The sequence below is a fragment of the Zophobas morio genome, unplaced genomic scaffold (assembly GCF_036711695.1).
Source record: "Zophobas morio isolate AGI-343-1 ecotype UQ-CSIRO unplaced genomic scaffold, CSIRO_AGI_Zmor_V1 ptg000078l, whole genome shotgun sequence".
Taxonomy (NCBI): Eukaryota; Metazoa; Arthropoda; class Insecta; order Coleoptera; family Tenebrionidae; genus Zophobas; species Zophobas morio.
In genome coordinates, this window is record NW_026972183.1 from 579387 (window position 1) to 606665 (window position 27279).

At 31.7% G+C, this 27279-nt stretch overlaps 3 protein-coding genes across 3 annotated transcripts in view; 1 reads left to right on the plus strand and 2 right to left on the minus strand.

Moving 5' to 3' along the window:
- Positions 1-11388, minus strand: part of LOC135143949 (uncharacterized) — a 71052-nt gene extending 59664 nt beyond the window's left edge. The window contains exon 1 of the transcript XR_010282953.1: positions 11249-11388. The gene's annotated coding sequence lies outside the window, so the exon portion shown is untranslated. The remainder of the gene's footprint in view (positions 1-11248) is intronic.
- A 2604-nt stretch (positions 11389-13992) lies between these two features.
- On the minus strand, positions 13993-15184 carry LOC135143936 (ras guanine nucleotide exchange factor P-like). Its single transcript, XM_064075838.1, has 3 exons — positions 15122-15184; positions 14581-15029; positions 13993-14053 (listed from the first exon to the last, which is right to left on the minus strand). Exons 1-3 carry the CDS (start codon positions 15182-15184, stop codon positions 13993-13995), a joined length of 573 nt encoding a protein of 190 aa, XP_063931908.1.
- Positions 15185-22140: 6956 nt separating this feature from the next.
- Positions 22141-23332, plus strand: LOC135143937 (ras guanine nucleotide exchange factor P-like). The gene is made up of 3 exons (XM_064075840.1): positions 22141-22203; positions 22296-22744; positions 23272-23332. Exons 1-3 carry the CDS (start codon positions 22141-22143, stop codon positions 23330-23332), a joined length of 573 nt encoding a protein of 190 aa, XP_063931910.1.
- The last annotated feature ends 3947 nt before the right edge of the window (positions 23333-27279 follow it).

Genomic DNA, 27279 nt, shown 5'->3' on the forward strand with positions numbered 1-27279 from the left:
CATAAAATCAGAGCAAGAACCAAAATAAGGAAAAACAAAAACATGATCAGTGAAGAAATGCTAATAATACAATGGAAGTACCATTTCATGAAACTAATGAGTGGAAATGAGAGTATTGTAGCGCAAAAGAGTTAAACCGAGAATGCTGAGAGAGAAAGAATGGCCGAACATTACAGTGGAAAAAATATGGAAACAAGTTGGAGGGTCGAAAAGAGGGAAAAGACCAGGGAGGAATGGATTGGTAAATGATGTATGGACGTTTAGAACGGATGATTTGATTGAAAGACTGTGTGAAATAATGAATGAGATGTGGAAAAGTAAAGGTCTCCTCGAAAGTGGCGACAAGGACAAATACGTCCAATGGCGAGTATAAAGGAACCTAGGTACAATGGGGGTTATACTCGTCTAAAGATAATATCAGAAACAACGCCAAGGTACCTAGAGAGAGAAAGAACGAAGGAGAAAAAGTAATTGCTAGACAGAGGGGTGGACATGAAGAAAGAAACAATAACTTTTGCTTAAGCGAAAGCAGAAGAATATATAGGATGTGTGGAGAAGTGCAAGAGACTTTAGAATACATGCTACAAGACTAGGGCGAAATTAAAGAAAAAAGGAAAGTATAACAGAAATATTGAATGAAGATGGAAGAGAAGCTGGGTGGATGAAAGGAGTGGAAAAGAGCGGAGTAAGGCTGGAGCAAAGGGGATGCGATAAAGGAAGTAAATTGTAAAATCCTTGATTGTTGACCATTATTATTGCTATACCACACCAAAATAGTATAAATAAAAATAAATAATTGGCAGAGTGGTGAACTATCTAGCCTAAAATTATTTTCATCTTTTGTACAATTCGGCCTCACAGAATCGTAGAAAACAACTTTCAAACTTACAACCCAAGCTAAAATTAACTTAACAGCAGTTATTTTAATAACAAATAAGAGAAATAAACCTACAAGAAAAAGTCATAATTGTGTTATTAATTATGAAGTAACTATTAAAAAAATCTAAAGATTGTGATGCCAAAAGTTACTTTAAATCAAATAATGGCTTTCATCCATAGAAACTTTTGGCCTCATAATTACATGACGAATGACTTTCGGACTCATGTGCTAACATACATTAAAGTATAAGGTACATGAATAAATCTAAAATCGGAAACCCAAAATTTGGTCAAATCGAGGCAGAAAAATTCATGTGAATCAATATTCGGTGCTATATATTCAGGCACACCCCCAAGTGTAAAGATTCAGATTATTTCCATAATACGAAACATTTTGTATGAAGTTAAAACAAAATTAGACTGTGGATGGTAGAAGTATCTGTAGACGCATTCATAAAAATATTTTTTATTCAAAGTTAAAGTGATAATTTAAATTTTTTAAATACTTGCTACTTAACCAAATATAAAGGAAGATAGGTCCAAAGTTGCTATAAATGAGCTAATTATTTTGATATGTTTGTTTCCATATTAGCGTGGGTATAAATTTGGGTTAGGTAGTTCTGCAACCAACCAATTATTTATTTTTATTTATACTATTTTGGTGATACCAGTTTCAGGGTTCATCCCCTTTCTCAGCCACCTCGTCAGTAAACCTATGACACTTTAAAAAAGTCAATATTTGGTTAGATTTTTGGACTTATTAGTGTTAATATTATCTGGAAATTGATGTGCCGTTTTTTGATCCTAAAATACTTGATTTTTGACCATTATTCTTGCTATACCACACGAAAATATTATAAATAAAAATAAATAATTGGCTGAATGTTGAACTATCTAACCTAAAATTATTTTCATATTTTGTAGACTTTGGCCTCACAGAATCGTAGAGAACAACTTTCAAACATACAACCCAAGCTAAAATTAACTTAATAGCAGTTATTTTAATAACAAATAAGAGAAATAAACCTACAAGAAAAAGTCATAATTGTGTTATTAATTATGAAGTAACTATTAAAAAAATCTAAAGATTGTGATGCCAAAAGTTACTTTAAATCAAATAATGGCTTTCATCCATAGAAATTTTTGGCCTCATAATTACATGACGAATAACTTTCGGACTCATGTGCTAACATACATTAAAGTACAAGGTACATGAATAAATCTAAAATCGGAAACCCAAAATTTGGTCAAATCGAGGCAGTAAAATTCATGTGAATCAATATTCGGTGCTATATATTCAGGCACACCCCCAAGTGTAAAGATTCAGATTTTTTCCATTATACGAAACATTTTGTATGAAGTTAAAACAAAATTAGACTGTGAATGGTAGAAATATCTGTAGACGCATTCATAAAAATATTTTTTATTCAAAGTTAAAGTGATAATTTACATTTTTTAAGTACTTGCTACTTAGACAAATATAAAATACGAGAGTTCGAAAGTTGCTATAAATGAGCTAATTATTTTGATATTTGTGTTTCCATATTAGCGTGGGTATAAAGTTGGGTTATGTAGTTCTGCAATCAACCAATTATTTATTTTTATTTATACTATTTTGGTGATACCAGTTTCAGGGTTCATCCCCTTCCTCAGCCACCTCGTCAGTAAACCTATAACACTTTAAAAAGTCAATATTTGGTTAAATTTTTAGACTTATTAGTGTTAATATTATCAGGAATTTGATCTGCCGTTTTTTGAGCCTAAAATACTTGATTGTTGACCATTATTCTTGCTAAACCACACGAAAATAGTTTAAATAAAAATAAATAATTGGCAGAGTGTTGAACTATCTAACCTAAAATTATTTTCATCTTTTGTAGACTTTGGCCTCACAGAATCGTAGAAAACAACTTTCAAACTTACAACCCAAGCTAAAATTAACTTAACAGCAGTTATTTTAATAACAAATAAGAGAAATAAACCTACAAGAAAAAGTCATAATTGTATTATTAATTGTGAAGTGACTATTAAAAAAATCTAAAGATTGTGATGCCAAAAGTTACCTTAAATCAAATAATGGCTTTCATCCATAGAAACTTTTGGCCTCATAATTACATGACGAATGACTTTCGGACTCATGTGCTAACATACATTAAAGTATAAGGTACATGAATAAATCTAAAATCGGAAACCCAAAATTTGGTCAAATCGAGGCAGAAAAATTCATGTGAATCAATATTCGGTGCTATATATTCAGGCACACCCCCAAGTGTAAAGATTCAGATTATTTCCATAATACGAAACATTTTTTATGAAGTTAAAACAAAATTAGACTGTGGATGGTAGAAGTATCTGTAGACGCATTCATAAAAATATTTTTTATTCAAAGTTAAAGTGATAATTTAAATTTTTTAAATACTTGCTACTTAGCCAAATATAAAGGAAGATAGGTCCAAAGTTGCTATAAATGAGCTAATTATTTTGATATGTTTGTTTCCATATTAGCGTGGGTATAAATTTGGGTTAGGTAGTACTGCAATCAACCAATTATTTATTTTTATTTATACTATTTTGGTGATACCAGTTTCAGGGTTCATCCCCTTTCTCAGCCACCTCGTCAGTAAACCTATGACACTTTAAAAAAGTCAATATTTGGTTAGATTTTTAGACTTATTAGTGTTAATATTTTCTGGAAATTGATGTGCCGTTTTTTGATCCTAAAATACTTGATTTTTGACCATTATTCTTGCTATACCACACGAAAATATTATAAATAAAAATAAATAATTGGCTGAATGTTGAACTATCTAACCTAAAATTATTTTCATATTTTGTAGACTTTGGCCTCACAGAATCGTAGAGAACAACTTTCAAACATACAACCCAAGCTAAAATTAACTTAATAGCAGTTATTTTAATAACAAATAAGAGAAATAAACCTACAAGAAAAAGTCATAATTGTGTTATTAATTATGAAGTAACTATTAAAAAAATCTAAAGATTGTGATGCCAAAAGTTACTTTAAATCAAATAATGGCTTTCATCCATAGAAACTTTTGGCCTCATAATTACATGACGAATAACTTTCGGACTCATGTGCTAACATACATTAAAGTACAAGGTACATGAATAAATCTAAAATCGGAAACCCAAAATTTGGTCAAATCGAGGCAGTAAAATTCATGTGAATCAATATTCGGTGCTATATATTCAGGCACACCCCCAAGTGTAAAGATTCAGATTTTTTCCATTATTCGAAACATTTTGTATGAAGTTAAAACAAAATTAGACTGTGAATGGTAGAAGTATCTGTAGACGCATTCATAAAAATATTTTTTATTCAAAGTTAAAGTGATAATTTACATTTTTTAAGTACTTGCTACTTAGACAAATATAAAATACGAGAGTTCGAAAGTTGCTATAAATGAGCTAATTATTTTGATATGTGTGTTTCCATATTAGCGTGGGTATAAAGTTGGGTTATGTAGTTCTGCAATCAACCAATTATTTATTTTTATTTATACTATTTTGGTGATACCAGTTTCAGGGTTCATCCCCTTCCTCAGCCACCTCGTCAGTAAACCTATAACACTTTAAAAAGTCAATATTTGGTTAAATTTTTAGACTTATTAGTGTTAATATTATCAGGAATTTGATCTGCCGTTTTTTGATCCTAAAATACTTGATTGTTGACCATTATTCTTGTTAAACCACACGAAAATATTATAAATAAAAATAAATAATTGGCAGAGTGTTGAACTATCTAACCTAAAATTATTTTCATCTTTTGTAGACTTTGGCCTCACAGAATCGTAGAAAACAACTTTCAAACTTACAACCCAAGCTAAAATTAACTTAACAGCAGTTATTTTAATAACAAATAAGAGAAATAAACTTACAAGAAAAAGTCATAATTGTATTATTAATTGTGAAGTGACTATTAAAAAAATCTAAAGATTGTGATGCCAAAAGTTACTTTAAATCAAATAATGGCTTTCATCCATAGAAACTTTTGGCCTCATAATTACATGACGAATGACTTTCGGACTCATGTGCTAACATACATTAAAGTATAAGGTACATGAATAAATCTAAAATCGGAAACCCAAAATTTGGTCAAATCGAGGCAGAAAAATTCATGTGAATCAATATTCGGTGCTATATATTCAGGCACACCCCCAAGTGTAAAGATTCAGATTATTTCCATAATACGAAACATTTTGTATGAAGTTAAAACCAAATTAGACTGTGGATGGTAGAAGTATCTGTAGACGCATTCATAAAAATATTTTTTTATTCAAAGTTAAAGTGATTATTTAAATTTTTTAAGTACTTCCTACTTAGACAAATATAAAATACGAGAGTTCGAAAGTTGCTATAAATGGGCTAATTATTTTGATATGTGTGTTTCCATATTAGCGCGGGTATAAAGTTGGGTTAGGTAGTTCTGCAATCAACCAATTATTTATTTTTATTTATACTATTTTGGTGATACCAGTTTCAGGGTTCATCCCCTTTCTCAGCCACCTCGTCAGTAAACTTATAACACTTTAAAAAAGTCAATATTTGGTTAGATTTTTAGACTTATTAGTGTTAATATTATCTGGAAATTGATGTGCCGTCTTTTGATCCTAAAATACTTGATTTTTGACCATTATTCTTGCTATACCACACGAAAATATTATAAATAAAAATAAATAATTGGCTGAATGTTGAACTATCTAACCTAAAATTATTTTCATCTTTTGTAGACTTTGGCCTCACAGAATCGTAGAGAACAACTTTCAAACTTACAACCCAAGCTAAAATTAACTTAATAGCAGTTATTTTAATAACAAATAAGAGAAATAAACCTACAAGAAAAAGTCATAATTGTGTTATTAATTATGAAGTAACTATTAAAAAAATCTAAAGATTGTGATGCCAAAAGTTACTTTAAATCAAATAATGGCTTTCATCCACAGAAACTTTTGGCCTCATAATTACATGACGAATAACTTTCGGACTCATGTGCTAACATACATTAAAGTACAAGGTACATGAATAAATCTAAAATCGGAAACCCAAAATTTGGTCAAATCGAGGCAGTAAAATTCATGTGAATCAATATTCGGTGCTATATATTCAGGCACACCCCCAAGTGTAAAGATTCAGATTTTTTCCATAATACGAAACATTTTGTATGAAGTTAAAACAAAATTAGACTGTGGATGGTAGAAGAATCTGTAGACGCATACATAAAAATATTTTTTATTCAAAGTTAAAGTGATAATTAAAATTTTTTAAATACTTGCTACTTAGCCAAATATAAAGGACGACAGGTCCAAAGTTGCTATAAATGAGCTAATTATTTTGAAATGTTTGTTTCCATATTAGCGTGGGTATAAATTTGGGTTAGGTAGTTCTGCAATCAACCAATTATTTATTTTTATTTATACTATTTTGGTGATACCAGTTTCAGGGTTCATCCCCTTCCTCAGCCACCTCGTCAGTAAACCTATGACACTTTAAAAAAGTCAATATTTGGTTAAATTTTTAGACTTATTAGTGTTAATTTTATCAGGAATTTGATCTGCCGTTTTTTGAGCCTAAAATACTTGATTGTTGACCATTATTCTTGCTAAACCACACGAAAATAGTATAAATAAAAATAAATAATTGGCAGAGTGTTGAACTATCTAACCTAAAATTATTTTCATCTTTTGTAGACTTTGGCCTCACAGAATCGTAGAAAACAACTTTCAAACTTACAACCCAAGCTAAAATTAACTTAACAGCAGTTATTTTAATAACAAATAAGAGAAATAAACCTACAAGAAAAAGTCATAATTGTATTATTAATTGTGAAGTGACTATTAAAAAAATCTAAAGATTGTGATGCCAAAAGTTACTTTAAATCAAATAATGGCTTTCATCCATAGAAACTTTTGGCCTCATAATTACATGACGAATGACTTTCGGACTCATGTGCTAACATACATTAAAGTATAAGGTACATGAATAAATCTAAAATCGGAAACCCAAAATTTGGTCAAATCGAGGCAGAAAAATTCATGTGAATCAATATTCGGTGCTATATATTCAGGCACACCCCCAAGTGTAAAGATTCAGATTATTTCCATAATACGAAACATTTTGTATGAAGTTAAAACAAAATTAGACTGTGGATGGTAGAAGTATCTGTAGACGCATTCATAAAAATATTTTTTATTCAAAGTTAAAGTGATAATTTAAATTTTTTAAATACTTGCTACTTAGCCAAATATAAAGGAAGATAGGTCCAAAGTTGCTATAAATGAGCTAATTATTTTGATATGTTTGTTTCCATATTAGCGTGGGTATAAATTTGGGTTAGGTAGTACTGCAATCAACCAATTATTTATTTTTATTTATACTATTTTGGTGATACCAGTTTCAGGGTTCATCCCCTTTCTCAGCCACCTCGTCAGTAAACCTATGACACTTTAAAAAAGTCAATATTTGGTTAGATTTTTAGACTTATTAGTGTTAATATTTTCTGGAAATTGATGTGCCGTTTTTTGATCCTAAAATACTTGATTTTTGACCATTATTCTTGCTATACCACACGAAAATAGTATAAATAAAAATAAATAATTGGCTGAATGTTGAACTATCTAACCTAAAATTATTTTCATCTTTTGTAGACTTTGGCCTCACAGAATCGTAGAGAACAACTTTCAAACATACAACCCAAGCTAAAATTAACTTAATAGCAGTTATTTTAATAACAAATAAGAGAAATAAACCTACAAGAAAAAGTCATAATTGTGTTATTAATTATGAAGTAACTATTAAAAAAATCTAAAGATTGTGATGCCAAAAGTTACTTTAAATCAAATAATGGCTTTCATCCATAGAAACTTTTGGCCTCATAATTACATGACGAATAACTTTCGGACTCATGTGCTAACATACATTAAAGTACAAGGTACATGAATAAATCTAAAATCGGAAACCCAAAATTTGGTCAAATCGAGGCAGTAAAATTCATGTGAATCAATATTCGGTGCTATATATTCAGGCACACCCCCAAGTGTAAAGATTCAGATTTTTTCCATAATACGAAACATTTTGTATGGAGTTAAAACAAAATTAGACTGTGGATGGTAGAAGTATCTGTAGACGCATTCATAAAAATATTTTTTATTCAAAGTTAAAGTGATAATTTACATTTTTTAAATACTTGCTACTTAGCCAAATATAAAGGACGACAGGTCCAAAGTTGCTATTAATGAGCCAATTATTTTGATATGTTTGTTTCCATATTAGCGCGGGTGTAAAGTTGGGTTAGGTAGTTCTGCAATCAACCAATTATTTATTTTTATTTATACTATTTTGGTGATACCAGTTTCAGGGTTCATCCCCTTTCTCAGCCACCTCGTCAGTAAACTTATAACACTTTAAAAAAGTCAATATTTGGTTAGATTTTTAGACTTATTAGTGTTAATATTATCTGGAAATTGATGTGCCGTTTTTTGATCCTAAAATAATTGATTTTTGACCATTATTCTTGCTATACCACACGAAAATATTATAAATAAAAATAAATAATTGGCTGAATGTTGAACTATCTAACCTAAAATTATTTTCATCTTTTGTAGACTTTGGCCTCACAGAATCGTAGAGAACAACTTTCAAACATACAACCCAAGCTAAAATTAACTTAATAGCAGTTATTTTAATAACAAATAAGAGAAATAAACCTACAAGAAAAAGTCATAATTGTGTTATTAATTATGAAGTAACTATTAAAAAAATCTAAAGATTGTGATGCCAAAAGTTACTTTAAATCAAATAATGGCTTTCATCCATAGAAACTTTTGGCCTCATAATTACATGACGAATAACTTTCGGACTCATGTGCTAACATACATTAAAGTACAAGGTACATGAATAAATCTAAAATCGGAAACCCAAAATTTGGTGAAATTGAGGCAGTAAAATTCATGTGAATCAATACTCGGTGCTATATATTCAGGCACACCCCCAAGTGTAAAGATTCAGATTTTTTCCATAATACGAAACATTTTGTATGGAGTTAAAACAAAATTAGACTGTGGATGGTAGAAGTATCTGTAGACGCATTCATAAAAATATTTTTTATTCAAAGTTAAAGTGATAATTTACATTTTTTAAATACTTGCTACTTAGCCAAATATAAAGGACGACAGGTCCAAAGTTGCTATTAATGAGCCAATTATTTTGATATGTTTGTTTCCATATTAGCGCGGGTATAAAGTTGGGTTAGGTAGTTCTGCAATCAACCAATTATTTATTTTTATTTATACTATTTTGGTGATACCAGTTTCAGGGTTCATCCCCTTTCTCAGCCACCTCGTCAGTAAACTTATAACACTTTAAAAAAGTCAATATTTGGTTAGATTTTTAGACTTATTAGTGTTAATATTATCTGGAAATTGATGTGCCGTTTTTTGATCCTAAAATACTTGATTTTTGACCATTATTCTTGCTATACCACACGAAAATATTATAAATAAAAATAAATAATTGGCTGAATGTTGAACTATCTAACCTAAAATTATTTTCATATTTTGTAGACTTTGGCCTCACAGAATCGTAGAGAACAACTTTCAAACATACAACCCAAGCTAAAATTAACTTAATAGCAGTTATTTTAATAACAAATAAGAGAAATAAACCTACAAGAAAAAGTCATAATTGTGTTATTAATTATGAAGTAACTATTAAAAAAATCTAAAGATTGTGATGCCAAAAGTTACTTTAAATCAAATAATGGCTTTCATCCATAGAAACTTTTGGCCTCATAATTACATGACGAATAACTTTCGGACTCATGTGCAGTAGTTATATAGTGGGGGTTCTAGACCAGGTCAAATGAGGTCAAACTGGTCCAGCTCCCCCATTACTTTTCATCGAGCGGTCATTGACCTTTCATTTGTTGTCGAGCTTGTCGGTGCACGTGGCTGACCTTGCCAGCTGGTCCAGCTCCCCCATTACTTTTCATCGGGCGATCATTGACCTAGTCGTTGCTCGACCTTGGTCGTTTATTGCCCTCGTTCATCTCGAGATCTATCCCCTCTTTTCGTTTAGGTCGGGGAGGGATCTCGGACGCAATCTCGCATCCCCACTTCCGTTTTATACTTGTATAAAAGTCGATGGATTCGTGTGTAAGAATTAATTAGTTTTTTGAATTCAATTATTTAACACTTAGAAATGTCATCTTTCATTTCTACCTTGAATAAAGAGTCTCACTTGCAAGCTTTTGTGAGTGCGAAAACTTTAGAAGAAAATAAAAAATTTTTAACAAAAAATTTTAGTAAACTGTCTACAAAGTACGGTGACAAGATATTTGTGCAACTTGAAGAGTCTAGAACGATTCTTCCACAGAGATTTACCGAAAAATTCACCGACTCAGTGATCAGCGATCTGAACCAGAAGATCGTGAACGGCTTGAAATTGTACTTGGTAAATAGAGGTCCGATCGGTCGAACCATCAATATCGAATTTATCGAAGAATGAAGAAGGCATTGGTTCATGTGGAAAACAAATCAAGTGCAGTTAGACTGCTTCGTTGTAGATTAGAATTACATTTAAAACGAATTAGTTATTTAAAAGAAGCAATTAAAATGTATGAAATAAGAACTAAATTGAATAATCTTAAGCTGTAATAGAAATTATAATAAATATTATTTAATTCGTTCGGTGTATTATTTTCCCCAGTCTCATGTAAAAAATATTTGATTGCAAACTGTCATGAATAACAGACGTGTTTGTTTCGACAAAGTTCCGGTTATTTTCTTAATAAATGATAAAGAAAGCCGAATTAATACTTGGTTATACGATGTTAAAAGATTTCAAATGAATGTGGAACGTTTCGAATTGCAAATAAAGCCCTTAATCGAAAAAATGATGGAGAAGAAGCGAAAATTTAGAGAAACAATCGAAAAATTGGATTCAGAATTGAAAATTATTCAGCAAAGAAAATCAGTTAAATAACTGTGCACATTGCGGTTAAACCACTGCGTCGTAAATTAGATTTAAATTTAAAACTTATTAGTTTCTTAAAATGTATAAAATACGAACTAGTTTGTATAATCTTAAGCTGTAATTGAAATTATAATAAATATTGTTTATTTCGTTTGGTGTATTATTTTCCCCAGTCTCATCTAAAATTATTTAATTGGGAATAACAGCAACGAATAAAAGCCGTGTTTGCTCCGACAAAACTCCTGTTATTTTCTTAATAAATAAATGTTCATCAGCAACTTTCTGCCGATTTAAGCTTATTTGTCAGTGATTATTAGAATAAAATCTCAAATGTCAGAAGGCGAGTGTGTTGTTAAAAATTAAAAAAATTGTTACTTACGACATTGAAAACAGGCAATAAAATCATCCGTTCTCCCTCGAAAACATTCAAATACACGCACACTTCACAGAAGCCACCATTTAGTTCAACAAAACCACCTTTTTCCCAAATCTTTTCACGGTAAAATTCATAAACCGAAACACGCCGCCCGTCATTATTACAACACAGAATGAAATAACGCGATGCTGTTTCAGCAAATTCTTACGGAACTGGACGCTCTTATCTTCAATAGACAGGGACGTATTCGGAAATATTAAAAAAAAAGAATTATCGCTTGAGGGTGCCAAAGGGCAGAAAGTTTGTTAAAAAAATAAAAATGCATCCCTATAAACTAATGACACATTTGTGTAAAAATAAATGTGGGTTGGAGGTGCAATAATTGTTTAAATATAAAAAAAAAATGTTTTACTCGAAGACGGTAAGAGATACGAGGTTCGTGCAAAGAACAAAAAAGTTCCTAAAATACGAAACACATGCACCTGTGTCGACGGTTTTTAGTTTGAGTTTAGCATTTCGGAGAAAAGGGCAAAAGTTTGTGGTGACCAAACGGAATTAGTTAAAAATTTGTTTTTTGTGTCAAAATATTTTTGGATGAATAATCAATAGGTCCATGTAATTAAATATGTGAAAATTTGAGTTTGGGGCGCAACAATTTTTGTCAAAAAAGGTTGTCAAAATTCGAAAAAAAGTTTTCCTTGAGCAGTAGGAAAGTAAATTAGAAGTTTTGGTGAAAAAAAAAAATTTAAAAAATTCAAAGAATCCAAAGAAAAATTAAAACAAAAAAAATCTCAAAAAAAAATCCAAATTTTGAAAAGTTTGTTTTTCCACAAAATCAAATGCATATTCATGAAGTACTATCTAATCGTGTGTAAAAATGATTATGACTCATAGGTGTATCTACCGTTTAAATAGAAAAAATTTTTGTTACTCGAAAATGGTAAGAGATAGGAGGTTCGTGTATAGAGCAAAAAAGATTGACAAAAACAAATAATATCGACAGCCGTCGACGGTTTTTCGCTAACTTTTGACATGACTGTGAAAAGGGCAAAAGTTTGTGGCGCCCAAACGGTAAAACTTAAAAAATATATTTTTGTACCAAAATATTTCTGAGTGAACAGTCTATAGGTCCACTTAGCAAAATAAATATTTTTTGCTACCGTTTAGTAGTAATAACGAAAAAACGTCATAGTTCGTAAGCGGTAAGAGGTAGCATGTCGGCTCAGGGGAACGGGGAAATGCTAAAAAAATTAAGGCATATGTTGAACAAAAAAAATTTTGAAAAAAGTTGAAAATAAGGGAGAAAAGGGCAAAAGTTTCTAGTGTCCAAATGGTAAGAAATAGAATATCGGTTGCATACAGCAAAACCTTCTTCTGGAACGAACGCATAAGTTTGTTCAAAAAAATCGATTCTGTCCACGTCAACCTTGATACAGGAGCCATTTTTAGTTTTTTCGAGGTCGCTACGTAAAACTTTTTTCAGGTCGAAAAAAAGACCATCGAAAAAGGATTCGAATAAGCCCAACATGCAACACTTAAAAAAAAAAAAAAAAAAAAAAAAAAAGCGAAATAGGTTATTCTTTATATTTATTGTTATATGACTACTACCATCACAACTAAATATACTAAGACAGTAAAAAAAAAAATTCCAGTTAACCGAAAACCGCTTTTTGTTGAATTTTATATGAAAACAACAAAAGATCATTAAAAAAAAAAAAACGAAAACCTATAAACAGCCATCAAAAATCAATAAAAAAAAGAAAAACATCAAAAACAAATAAAAAACCAAAAAACTATCAAAAACCAACAAAAAACCATCAAAAAGCACTATTAAAAAAAAGATATATATATATATATATATTGATACTTCTACTACTTCTAAATTTGTATATGTTAGCCTATGCTGTGGTGGTGGATCATGATGAGTCATATCGTGCTGCTGGACAAATAATTTAAAACGTATTAAATAACTTGTTGTTGTATTAAATCGTAGTTGCTAAATCTTTCTGAATTAGTGAAACTCTTGCATTTTCGATAAGAGAAAAACAACTGAATCGTCAACTTGAAATAAAAATTAGAGAGGGAAAAAGAGTAAAAGAAGGGATTAATTTCGTATATAAATTCAAGACTATATGAAAGATGTGATTATAACTGATTAACTAGTATCAAGAGAATTAACCAATAGATATCTAGGGACATGGGTAAGGTTATATTTTTATTACAGTATGTAAATTTCATATATTTTTTTTTGTTTTGTTTAGAGGATTTTATAGTTTGCCCATACGATAGGAGCCATCGAATGCTAGAGGGGAGACTCCAGAGGCATATATTTAGGTGTCATAGGGAGGCTTGGGAAAGGGAGCGACAGCTCCGCGAAGCTGCACTTCCCAAAGCATCACCACCGATACCATCTCAACCATCAAAATGGTTCAATTCTGAACCCCCAAAAGTAACATCACTCGAAAATTGGGACGACGACGCCAGTGGGACGTACGTTCCATCGTTGAAGGATGACTTGATGCTCGACAAGACATCAATAAATTTTTATAACGCTGTGTTCGGCAAAAATAAACAAAAATAATTTTTTGTTTTTGTCTGTCTCTACTCGTTAATTTGTACCACCCTACCAGAACTTACCATCTCTACAAGCTACCTCTCTAAATACTAACAGCGATACCATTCCCAAGGAGAACATGGACTTTTGTTTAAGAAATGCTCGTGTATGGTTTGTCACAATATTCCTGATATTATCGATACATCGATCCCACTACAGTATAAACAAGAATTTGTCTTAAGAAACAAAAGCCGCTGCAAGTCACCTAATTACACCATTATTGACGATTATAGTGGTTCCAAAAATTTTAGCGAAAATGCTACAGGATATTGTTTGGCAAAACCATTGATTTGGATATATACTGCCCAACATGCAACACTTAAAAAAAAAAAAAAACAAGCGAAATAAAATACTTATATTATTTATTGATATATAAATATTACTATTACAATACAAGCACCACTATCACTACTAATTCTACTACTAAAACATTTCAACACTTTTAACGCTACTAACACTACTACTGACACTATGAGATTATATACATTTTATTTTTACATATAGTTTCTTTAATTTGTCGGATTTTTGAATACTTTTTTTCATTTCGTTTTCTGCACCCCGCAATTCACTTTGTTCTTCCACTAACTGTCTTTGGAGAGTTGCAATTTGATTTGCTAATTTTTTAATGTTTTTTTTGCACTTTTTTTGTTTTTGCACTAGTTCCCTTTGTCGCGTATTATGTCTGTCCTGCGCTGCCCTACACTTCCACTTAAAATTATACAATAATGTAGATGCATTGTCTTCGTCTTCGAATTCATCACCCGAATCATCAGGTGCAGCAGGATGAGGTGTATCAGGGGCAGGTGTTGGTTGAGACGTCGGTGGTGATGGTGATTTGCGGACCGGTTGTTGCTGCTCCTCCTGCTGCTGTTGCTGCTGCTCCTGCTCCTGCTCCTGCTGCTCTTGCTGCTCTCTCTGCCTCTGTTCGTCTTCCTCCGTAACTCCGTAAACATTACGAAGGAAAGACAAGCTTTTTCCGTGCGCCTCTAACCCCTCAAACAGTGAGGGCGTCATAGAGACGCACGGCTCCTCCAGCCCTGATATATCTAGCTGGGAAGGTGTCTGGGAGTCTTCCACAGCGGAAGTGGAGGCGTCCTCACTTTTTGTTTTTAGTTTTTCAATTTCTTCCTCAGGTAGATCTGCAAGTCTACGCAGTTTGGGCAAAGGCGGCTGAAAATAAAATAAATACTTATAAACATTTCTACATTTTATGAATATAAAAACATTTTTTTTTTTAAATTAATCAAAAATAAAAAACCTACCTGTATCACTACATCCTGGAGGATGTTAATTTTTGGTTTCTTGAGACTCAAGGAATACTTCATTTTTTTTTTTTTTTTTCAACAATTAGCACTTAACACTAACAGACACAGAATTAAGACAAACAATTACGAGTTCCTATGCAAAATATATAGGAAAAATAATGCAGAATATGCAGAAAATAAATGGCGAAGAAGGGTGAAATGTCAAATCAGCAGTTTTACATGTCCATATATGGTCATTTAAAGATTGATTGCAATGAAGTAGGAGGGTGAAATGTCAAATCAGCAGTTTTTTCATGTCCATATATGGTCATTTAATAATTTATTGCAATTCAGCAATTCTTCAAACTATTTCCGTGTGAATTGCAATTCAGCAATTTTTTGATATTTGGTATATAAAAGTAACTTTTGTAAGCATGTGAGTACAGTTCACACATCAGATATGTTCTCATTAAAAAACACAAGTTTCATTTCTCGCAATCTTGATATATCTTCACTGAATGAAGAAAAACGTCGTATCATTCAAACAGTTGAAAGTTTGTTACATCAAAAATTTCGGTCGTCCAGAACTTTCATGGCTGGGGGATGTGCAGCGTTTCTCTTAGGTCGGACGTCTTCTTATACAGACATCGATATTTACGTCGAAGCAGATGAAAATACACAAAAATGGGCTAAGGATAACTGCGCAGACAATCACATGTCTAAATATGACTATCTTTATCAGTCCAAGTGGCCCTGCTGCTATTTGAAGTTTGATGGATTTATATTTAATATTATTTTTGTTGAACCTCGTCTTCAATTTTCGTTGGAAGCCAGAATTCTATGTATCCTTAAATCGTTCGACTTAACCGCGTGCAAAGTGGCAATACACTTTTCAAGTGGAATAAATCCTGTTCTTGTAGAATGGAAATTAACTGACCTGAACTTCGATAATGTCAAGAAAAAGGATCGCATCATTAAGTATAAGAAAAGAATTGAGAAAAATGAAAAGGAACAACGATTCGATCCCAACAGTTTGTCTATGTTGGCCTATACCGTCGTGGTAGATCATGATGACTCATATCGTGCTGCTGGACAAATACTTTGAAAGATATTTATATAACTTAATATTGTTATGCTGAATCATTGTAGTGTTGATTCCGTTAGATAAATATGTAAGAGGATATTAAATAAAACTCACAAACGTAACTAATTGTTTTATTGAACCAATATGTTTATACATTTTCAAACATTTATTGAACTATTGCATTTGCTACAGTGAGTGAAACAAATTAGTACTAAATAAAGAAACACACACACGCACAATTATTTTTGTGTGTCTTGACATGTTTCCGTTTGCCGCCTTCGAAACGATGATATATTTTTTTTAATATTTTCTGAATACGTCTCTGGCAGCGTGCGAGATCCAATGCATCGCAAGCTTTTTCGCTCTCCGTCATCTAACACCTTATTGTAATAATTTCGAAGGAATGCGGACATGTTTACGTTATTGTGGATTAATTCTGGGCGTAATTCAACGATTTCGAAACGAAATTGATATATGGCAACGATTTCATTATTTTGTACATTAATTACTGCATGTTTTTTTTTTATATATATATATATAAAATCTGGTGTGGATACAAAAGTTGAATATCCGAATTTAATTGGGTCGTATTTATTTATGTTAATTTTCAATCCCAAAATTTCATACAACGCCCAACCGGAATCCTTTTCTGCAAATTTCTCTAATTTTTTCATGATTTTATCAATGACGTTTTCTTCGTACCATTCTTTTAAATTTGTGTTTTGATCAATGTGTTATTTTTTGTTGAAAATGTTTTAATGTCTGTTTCACTAGAGTGCGGTTGAATAAAATTTGCCGAAAAAATTACATTTACCTTAAGCATTGAGTTTTTCACTTCTTTTTTAATTCTAAACATAAAGCATTTAAAAGATTGTTGAAAAAAAAACTGAAGAGGATCTTTAACATGGTGGTTACTTATAAATCCTGTACGAATTCGTTGTTGAAAGCAGGATTCGACATCTTGCCATGTTACATTAGTCACCGATTTAAATTTGTTGGTTTTAATATAGCCTTCACCAGTTTTTATAGATAATAATTGTTTTTTCTTATTTAAAAGCTTTAGGTGATAAAATTTCAAATACGTCAAGCTTGTTCCTAAGGAATTTGCGTTTTCCAATATATTTTCTCAGGGGATTTTACATTTGAGTGCTTTTCTAATTATTATTATACTGTTATAACTAAAAAAATGTTTAGTTTCTTTGATTGTTTTGATTTTACTTAAGTATTCATGAATTAGCTTAAGAGAGTTTTTACATATAACCCTCACTGATTCTTGTGATTTCATTTTTTGTCGTGAAACTTGCTCACCACAGCAGAAAAAAAAAAAAAGAACACTACTATGACCCGTTGACTAGTTTTTTGTTTATATGTGAATTAATGAATGATTCACATAGATTTGATACTTCTGACTATGATTTATATAATATTTATGATATAGAACTTAAAAATAAGAAAGATGAAAATAACGGTAAGATTATGCTAGAATTTGTGGGTCTCAGATCTAAAATGTACGCATCTAGAACTGCAAGTTATGATTTCAATAAAAAATTAGTTAAGAAATCCAAAGGTAGTACAAAAGCATCACTTAAAACAATAACGTTTGAAAATTACAAAGATTGTTTATTTAATAATCGAAGTTACGAAAAATCCCAAAGACTCATCAAGTCCAAACATCATACTGTTTACACAGTAAAACAAGAAAAAGTAGTTCTCAGCCCCAATGATGACAAAAGAATTGTCATAAGATTCGCAACGGATACGAAACCTTGGGGATATCATATTTCGCACGTAATTTAAAAAAAGTGGGAATTGTCATATATAAGCAATTAAATTTCACTGATGTTGGTTATTTTATGATTACAACAATGTCTGACTTGAGACAATTTGTTGATTTACAAGCATTTTGTGCATCCGAAAGCGTGTACAAAACATATCTTAAAGCCGCTGCGAGTGATCGAACGAAATTAAATTTATTCCTTCATCTCATCGATAAAAAAGATTTTATTGTACCGGACGAAGTGTTTAAATGGATTGCCGAAAGTGAAAGTGACTTTTATACACTTGACATTTGTATTCTGCTACAAAGAAAGCAATGTGTCGATGGTTACATTGATGCATTTCTACGTGTATGCGAAAGAGACCAAATTGAAAATTTAAATTATGCTGCTTTGGAGTTTTTGATGACCACCAACTATTTGGACAATACTCTAACGTATAAATGTTTTATTTATAAATTATTGAGTGATAATCGCTGGCAGAATCTTGGAGATATATTCTATCCTGTTGAGAATATCCGGAAAAATTATCGAAGGATCGACCAGTGCGTGGATGAATTTATGTGTCGGGCTGCGTATTTGGCAAACCATAAAGCGCTCAGTACTTTCTATGAGTCTTTAGAAATAATAAATTACGATTCTTTCGCATTTCAACCTTCTCAAAATCAGGAGCACCGAAGAATTTTCAACTGGATCAAAAAGAACATTGTCAAAGGAGAAGCCAATCCTGAAATACCATTAGGATGGACAGAGGGACCGGATTCAACAAAATGGCCCTCGATTAAGTTAGATGATTATAAGAAAACTTTACATGTAATTTCTGGTAACCATGAATAAAATACACAAAAATGGGTTATATGTAGTTTTATTTACCCCCAAACATAATACAATAACAGATGAAATTATTTACATCACTCTGACGACATCTTGTGCAGGGATGTATTTTTCATTTCATCCTTATCGAAGTTCGCTGGTTTGTTTGGATAAGAACGATGTCTGGAATTCTTTAAACATATCATAGACAATTGCATACCGATTATTTGTGAAATCAACATTCATGTTTTTGTAGGGATACATGGTATCATTAAGGTACAATTTTACATCTCTCAGATTACAATGATCATATTGACTGTAGTTTTTCTTCAATTGATTTTTTCTTCCCTGTTGTAATGCAAAAATTATGTACTGTGATTTTTTTAAGAAAGCCTTAACAAAAATGGAAGGAAAAAAGCAAGGGTGGGGATTAATATGGTGTATAAATTAAAGATCACACACACACAAGAACGAATTAATAAGTTTCTTGCAAGTACATAAGTTAATACTTAACAGCAGAAATGGGTAAGCTTATACATTTTTGTTGTAGTATGTAAAGTTTTAAAAACTTTTTTTTTTTCTGTGTAGAAAAATTTATCATTTGTCCTTATGATCCTAGCCACAGGCTGTTAGAGAAGAGGTTGAGAAAACATATTTTCAACTGTCATCGGGATGCCTGGGAGAGGGAGCGAAAACTCTGGGAGGCTGAACTTCCCCTATGGATATTTACTTCGATAGGAGCAATTATTTTTGTAATCGTATTTTGTGTGTTCCTTTATTTAGGATTAATTTGTTTCAGTTATTTTAGCAAATAAAATACTCCAACAAATGTATGATTCAATAAAACAATTAGCTACTTTTGATTGTTTTATTTAATATCCTTCACCATGTTAATCTACAACAAATGTATGATTCGATAAAACAACTAGCTACTAGATTGTTTTATTTAATATACTTACTTCAACATGTTAATCTAAGAGCATCAACGCTACAATTCAATACAATATACTCCACGGGTCATAGTAGTGTTCTTTTTTTTTTTTTTCTGCTGTGGTGAGCAAGTTTCACGACAAAAAATGAAATCACAAGAATCAGTGAGGGTTATATGTAAAAACTCTCTTAAGCTAATTCATGAATACTTAAGTAAAATCAAAACAATCAAAGAAACTAAACATTTTTTTAGTTATAACAGTATAATAATAATTAGAAAAGCACTCAAATGTAAAATCCCCTGAGAAAATATATTGGAAAACGCAAATTCCTTAGGAACAAGCTTGACGTATTTGAAATTTTATCACCTAAAGCTTTTAAATAAGAAAAAACAATTATTATCTATAAAAACTGGTGAAGGCTATATTAAAACCAACAAATTTAAATCGGTGACTAATGTAACATGGCAAGATGTCGAATCCTGCTTTCAACAACGAATTCGTACAGGATTTATAAGTAACCACCATGTTAAAGATCCTCTTCAGTTTTTTTTTCAACAATCTTTTAAATGCTTTATGTTTAGAATTAAAAAAGAAGTGAAAAACTCAATGCTTAAGGTAAATGTAATTTTTTCGGCAAATTTTATTCAACCGCACTCTAGTGAAACAGACATTAAAACATTTTCAACAAAAAATAACACATTGATCAAAACACAAATTTAAAAGAATGGTACGAAGAAAACGTCATTGATAAAATCATGAAAAAATTAGAGAAATTTGCAGAAAAGGATTCCGGTTGGGCGTTGTATGAAATTTTGGGATTGAAAATTAACATAAATAAATACGACCCAATTAAATTCGGATATTCAACTTTTGTATCCACACCAGATTTTATATATATATATATATAAAAAAAAACATGCAGTAATTAATGTACAAAATAATGAAATCGTTGCCATATATCAATTTCGTTTCGAAATCGTTGAATTACGCCCAGAATTAATCCACAATAACGTAAACATGTCCGCATTCCTTCGAAATTATTACAATAAGGTGTTAGATGACGGAGAGCGAAAAAGCTTGCGATGCATTGGATCTCGCACGCTGCCAGAGACGTATTCAGAAAATATTAAAAAAAATATATCATCGTTTCGAAGGCGGCAAACGGAAACATGTCAAGACACACAAAAATAATTGTGCGTGTGTGTGTTTCTTTATTTAGTACTAATTTGTTTCACTCACTGTAGCAAATGCAATAGTTCAATAAATGTTTGAAAATGTATAAACATATTGGTTCAATAAAACAATTAGTTACGTTTGTGAGTTTTATTTAATATCCTCTTACATATTTATCTAACGGAATCAACACTACAATGATTCAGCATAACAATATTAAGTTATATAAATATCTTTCAAAGTATTTGTCCAGCAGCACGATATGAGTCATCATGATCTACCACGACGGTATAGGCCAACATAGACAAACTGTTGGGATCGAATCGTTGTTCCTTTTCATTTTTCTCAATTCTTTTCTTATACTTAATGATGCGATCCTTTTTCTTGACATTATCGAAGTTCAGGTCAGTTAATTTCCATTCTACAAGAACAGGATTTATTCCACTTGAAAAGTGTATTGCCACTTTGCACGCGGTTAAGTCGAACGATTTAAGGATACATAGAATTCTGGCTTCCAACGAAAATTGAAGACGAGGTTCAACAAAAATAATATTAAATATAAATCCATCAAACTTCAAATAGCAGCAGGGCCACTTGGACTGATAAAGATAGTCATATTTAGACATGTGATTGTCTGCGCAGTTATCCTTAGCCCATTTTTGTGTATTTTCATCTGCTTCGACGTAAATATCGATGTCTGTATAAGAAGACGTCCGACCTAAGAGAAACGCTGCACATCCCCCAGCCATGAAAGTTCTGGACGACCGAAATTTTTGATGTAACAAACTTTCAACTGTTTGAATGATACGACGTTTTTCTTCATTCAGTGAAGATATATCAAGATTGCGAGAAATGAAACTTGTGTTTTTTAATGAGAACATATCTGATGTGTGAACTGTACTCACATGCTTACAAAAGTTACTTTTATATACCAAATATCAAAAAATTGCTGAATTGCAATTCACACGGAAATAGTTTGAAGAATTGCTGAATTGCAATAAATTATTAAATGACCATATATGGACATGAAAAAACTGCTGATTTGACATTTCACCCTCCTACTTCATTGCAATCAATCTTTAAATGACCATATATGGACATGTAAAACTGCTGATTTGACATTTCACCCTTCTTCGCCATTTATTTTCTGCATATTCTGCATTATTTTTCCTATATATTTTGCATAGGAACTCGTAATTGTTTGTCTTAATTCTGTGTCTGTTAGTGTTAAGTGCTAATTGTTGAAAAAAAAAAAAAAAAATGAAGTATTCCTTGAGTCTCAAGAAACCAAAAATTAACATCCTCCAGGATGTAGTGATACAGGTAGGTTTTTTATTTTTGATTAATTTAAAAAAAAAAATGTTTTTATATTCATAAAATGTAGAAATGTTTATAAGTATTTATTTTATTTTCAGCCGCCTTTGCCCAAACTGCGTAGACTTGCAGATCTACCTGAGGAAGAAATTGAAAAACTAAAAACAAAAAGTGAGGACGCCTCCACTTCCGCTGTGGAAGACTCCCAGACACCTTCCCAGCTAGATATATCAGGGCTGGAGGAGCCGTGCGTCTCTATGACGCCCTCACTGTTTGAGGGGTTAGAGGCGCACGGAAAAAGCTTGTCTTTCCTTCGTAATGTTTACGGAGTTACGGAGGAAGACGAACAGAGGCAGAGAGAGCAGCAAGAGCAGCAGGAGCAGGAGCAGGAGCAGCAGCAACAGCAGCAGGAGGAGCAGCAACAACCGGTCCGCAAATCACCATCACCACCGACGTCTCAACCAACACCTGCCCCTGATACACCTCATCCTGCTGCACCTGATGATTCGGGTGATGAATTCGAAGACGAAGACAATGCATCTACATTATTGTATAATTTTAAGTGGAAGTGTAGGGCAGCGCAGGACAGACATAATACGCGACAAAGGGAACTAGTGCAAAAACAAAAAAAGTGCAAAAAAAACATTAAAAAATTAGCAAATCAAATTGCAACTCTCCAAAGACAGTTAGTGGAAGAACAAAGTGAATTGCGGGGTGCAGAAAACGAAATGAAAAAAAGTATTCAAAAATCCGACAAATTAAAGAAACTATATGTAAAAATAAAATGTATATAATCTCATAGTGTCAGTAGTAGTGTTAGTAGCGTTAAAAGTGTTGAAATGTTTTAGTAGTAGAATTAGTAGTGATAGTGGTGCTTGTATTGTAATAGTAATATTTATATATCAATAAATAATATAAGTATTTTATTTCGCTTGTTTTTTTTTTTTTTTAAGTGTTGCATGTTGGGCAGTATATATCCAAATCAATGGTTTTGCCAAACAATATCCTGTAGCATTTTCGCTAAAATTTTTGGAACCACTATAATCGTCAATAATGGTGTAATTAGGTGACTTGCAGCGGCTTTTGTTTCTTAAGACAAATTCTTGTTTATACTGTAGTGGGATCGATGTATCGATAATATCAGGAATATTGTGACAAACCATACACGAGCATTTCTTAAACAAAAGTCCATGTTCTCCTTGGGAATGGTATCGCTGTTAGTATTTAGAGAGGTAGCTTGTAGAGATGGTAAGTTCTGGTAGGGTGGTACAAATTAACGAGTAGAGACAGACAAAAACAAAAAATTATTTTTGTTTATTTTTGCCGAACACAGCGTTATAAAAATTTATTGATGTCTTGTCGAGCATCAAGTCATCCTTCAACGATGGAACGTACGTCCCACTGGCGTCGTCGTCCCAATTTTCGAGTGATGTTACTTTTGGGGGTTCAGAATTGAACCATTTTGATGGTTGAGATGGTATCGGTGGTGATGCTTTGGGAAGTGCAGCTTCGCGGAGCTGTCGCTCCCTTTCCCAAGCCTCCCTATGACACCTAAATATATGCCTCTGGAGTCTCCCCTCTAGCATTCGATGGCTCCTATCGTATGGGCAAACTATAAAATCCTCTAAACAAAACAAAAAAAAATATATGAAATTTACATACTGTAATAAAAATATAACCTTACCCATGTCCCTAGATATCTATTGGTTAATTCTCTTGATACTAGTTAATCAGTTATAATCACATCTTTCATATAGTCTTGAATTTATATACGAAATTAATCCCTTCTTTTACTCTTTTTCCCTCTCTAATTTTTATTTCAAGTTGACGATTCAGTTGTTTTTCTCTTATCGAAAATGCAAGAGTTTCACTAATTCAGAAAGATTTAGCAACTACGATTTAATACAACAACAAGTTATTTAATACGTTTTAAATTATTTGTCCAGCAGCACGATATGACTCATCATGATCCACCACCACAGCATAGGCTAACATATACAAATTTAGAAGTAGTAGAAGTATCAATATATATATATATATATATCTTTTTTTTAATAGTGCTTTTTGATGGTTTTTTGTTGGTTTTTGATAGTTTTTTGGTTTTTTATTTGTTTTTGATGTTTTTCTTTTTTTTATTGATTTTTGATGGCTGTTTATAGGTTTTCGTTTTTTTTTTTTTAATGATCTTTTGTTGTTTTCATATAAAATTCAACAAAAAGCGGTTTTCGGTTAACTGGAATTTTTTTTTTTACTGTCTTAGTATATTTAGTTGTGATGGTAGTAGTCATATAACAATAAATATAAAGAATAACCTATTTCGCTTTTTTTTTTTTTTTTTTTTTTTTTTTAAGTGTTGCATGTTGGGCTTATTCGAATCCTTTTTCGATGGTCTTTTTTTCGACCTGAAAAAAGTTTTACGTAGCGACCTCGAAAAAACTAAAAATGGCTCCTGTATCAAGGTTGACGTGGACAGAATCGATTTTTTTGAACAAACTTATGCGTTCGTTCCAGAAGAAGGTTTTGCTGTATGCAACCGATATTCTATTTCTTACCATTTGGACACTAGAAACTTTTGCCCTTTTCTCCCTTATTTTCAACTTTTTTCAAAATTTTTTTTGTTCAACATATGCCTTAATTTTTTTAGCATTTCCCCGTTCCCCTGAGCCGACATGCTACCTCTTACCGCTTACGAACTATGACGTTTTTTCGTTATTACTACTAAACGGTAGCAAAAAATATTTATTTTGCTAAGTGGACCTATAGACTGTTCACTCAGAAATATTTTGGTACAAAAATATATTTTTTAAGTTTTACCGTTTGGGCGCCACAAACTTTTGCCCTTTTCACAGTCATGTCAAAAGTTAGCGAAAAACCGTCGACGGCTGTCGATATTATTTGTTTTTGTCAATCTTTTTTGCTCTATACACGAACCTCCTATCTCTTACCATTTTCGAGTAACAAAAATTTTTTCTATTTAAACGGTAGATACACCTATGAGTCATAATCATTTTTACACACGATTAGATAGTACTTCATGAATATGCATTTGATTTTGTGGAAAAACAAACTTTTCAAAATTTGGATTTTTTTTTTGAGATTTTTTTTGTTTTAATTTTTCTTTGGATTCTTTGAATTTTTTAAATTTTTTTTTTCACCAAAACTTCTAATTTACTTTCCTACTGCTCAAGGAAAACTTTTTTTCGAATTTTGACAACCTTTTTTGACAAAAATTGTTGCGCCCCAAACTCAAATTTTCACATATTTAATTACATGGACCTATTGATTATTCATCCAAAAATATTTTGACACAAAAAACAAATTTTTAACTAATTCCGTTTGGTCACCACAAACTTTTGCCCTTTTCTCCGAAATGCTAAACTCAAACTAAAAACCGTCGACACAGGTGCATGTGTTTCGTATTTTAGGAACTTTTTTGTTCTTTGCACGAACCTCGTATCTCTTACCGTCTTCGAGTAAAACATTTTTTTTTTATATTTAAACAATTATTGCACCTCCAACCCACATTTATTTTTACACAAATGTGTCATTAGTTTATAGGGATGCATTTTTATTTTTTTAACAAACTTTCTGCCCTTTGGCACCCTCAAGCGATAATTCTTTTTTTTTAATATTTCCGAATACGTCCCTGTCTATTGAAGATAAGAGCGTCCAGTTCCGTAAGAATTTGCTGAAACAGCATCGCGTTATTTCATTCTGTGTTGTAATAATGACGGGCGGCGTGTTTCGGTTTATGAATTTTACCGTGAAAAGATTTGGGAAAAAGGTGGTTTTGTTGAACTAAATGGTGGCTTCTGTGAAGTGTGCGTGTATTTGAATGTTTTCGAGGGAGAACGGATGATTTTATTGCCTGTTTTCAATGTCGTAAGTAACAATTTTTTTAATTTTTAACAACACACTCGCCTTCTGACATTTGAGATTTTATTCTAATAATCACTGACAAATAAGCTTAAATCGGCAGAAAGTTGCTGATGAACATTTATTTATTAAGAAAATAACAGGAGTTTTGTCGGAGCAAACACGGCTTTTATTCGTTGCTGTTATTCCCAATTAAATAATTTTAGATGAGACTGGGGAAAATAATACACCAAACGAAATAAACAATATTTATTATAATTTCAATTACAGCTTAAGATTATACAAACTAGTTCGTATTTTATACATTTTAAGAAACTAATAAGTTTTAAATTTAAATCTAATTTACGACGCAGTGGTTTAACCGCAATGTGCACAGTTATTTAACTGATTTTCTTTGCTGAATAATTTTCAATTCTGAATCCAATTTTTCGATTGTTTCTCTAAATTTTCGCTTCTTCTCCATCATTTTTTCGATTAAGGGCTTTATTTGCAATTCGAAACGTTCCACATTCATTTGAAATCTTTTAACATCGTATAACCAAGTATTAATTCGGCTTTCTTTATCATTTATTAAGAAAATAACCGGAACTTTGTCGAAACAAACACGTCTGTTATTCATGACAGTTTGCAATCAAATATTTTTTACATGAGACTGGGGAAAATAATACACCGAACGAATTAAATAATATTTATTATAATTTCTATTACAGCTTAAGATTATTCAATTTAGTTCTTATTTCATACATTTTAATTGCTTCTTTTAAATAACTAATTCGTTTTAAATGTAATTCTAATCTACAACGAAGCAGTCTAACTGCACTTGATTTGTTTTCCACATGAACCAATGCCTTCTTCATTCTTCGATAAATTCGATATTGATGGTTCGACCGATCGGACCTCTATTTACCAAGTACAATTTCAAGCCGTTCACGATCTTCTGGTTCAGATCGCTGATCACTGAGTCGGTGAATTTTTCGGTAAATCTCTGTGGAAGAATCGTTCTAGACTCTTCAAGTTGCACAAATATCTTGTCACCGTACTTTGTAGACAGTTTACTAAAATTTTTTGTTAAAAATTTTTTATTTTCTTCTAAAGTTTTCGCACTCACAAAAGCTTGCAAGTGAGACTCTTTATTCAAGGTAGAAATGAAAGATGACATTTCTAAGTGTTAAATAATTGAATTCAAAAAACTAATTAATTCTTACACAC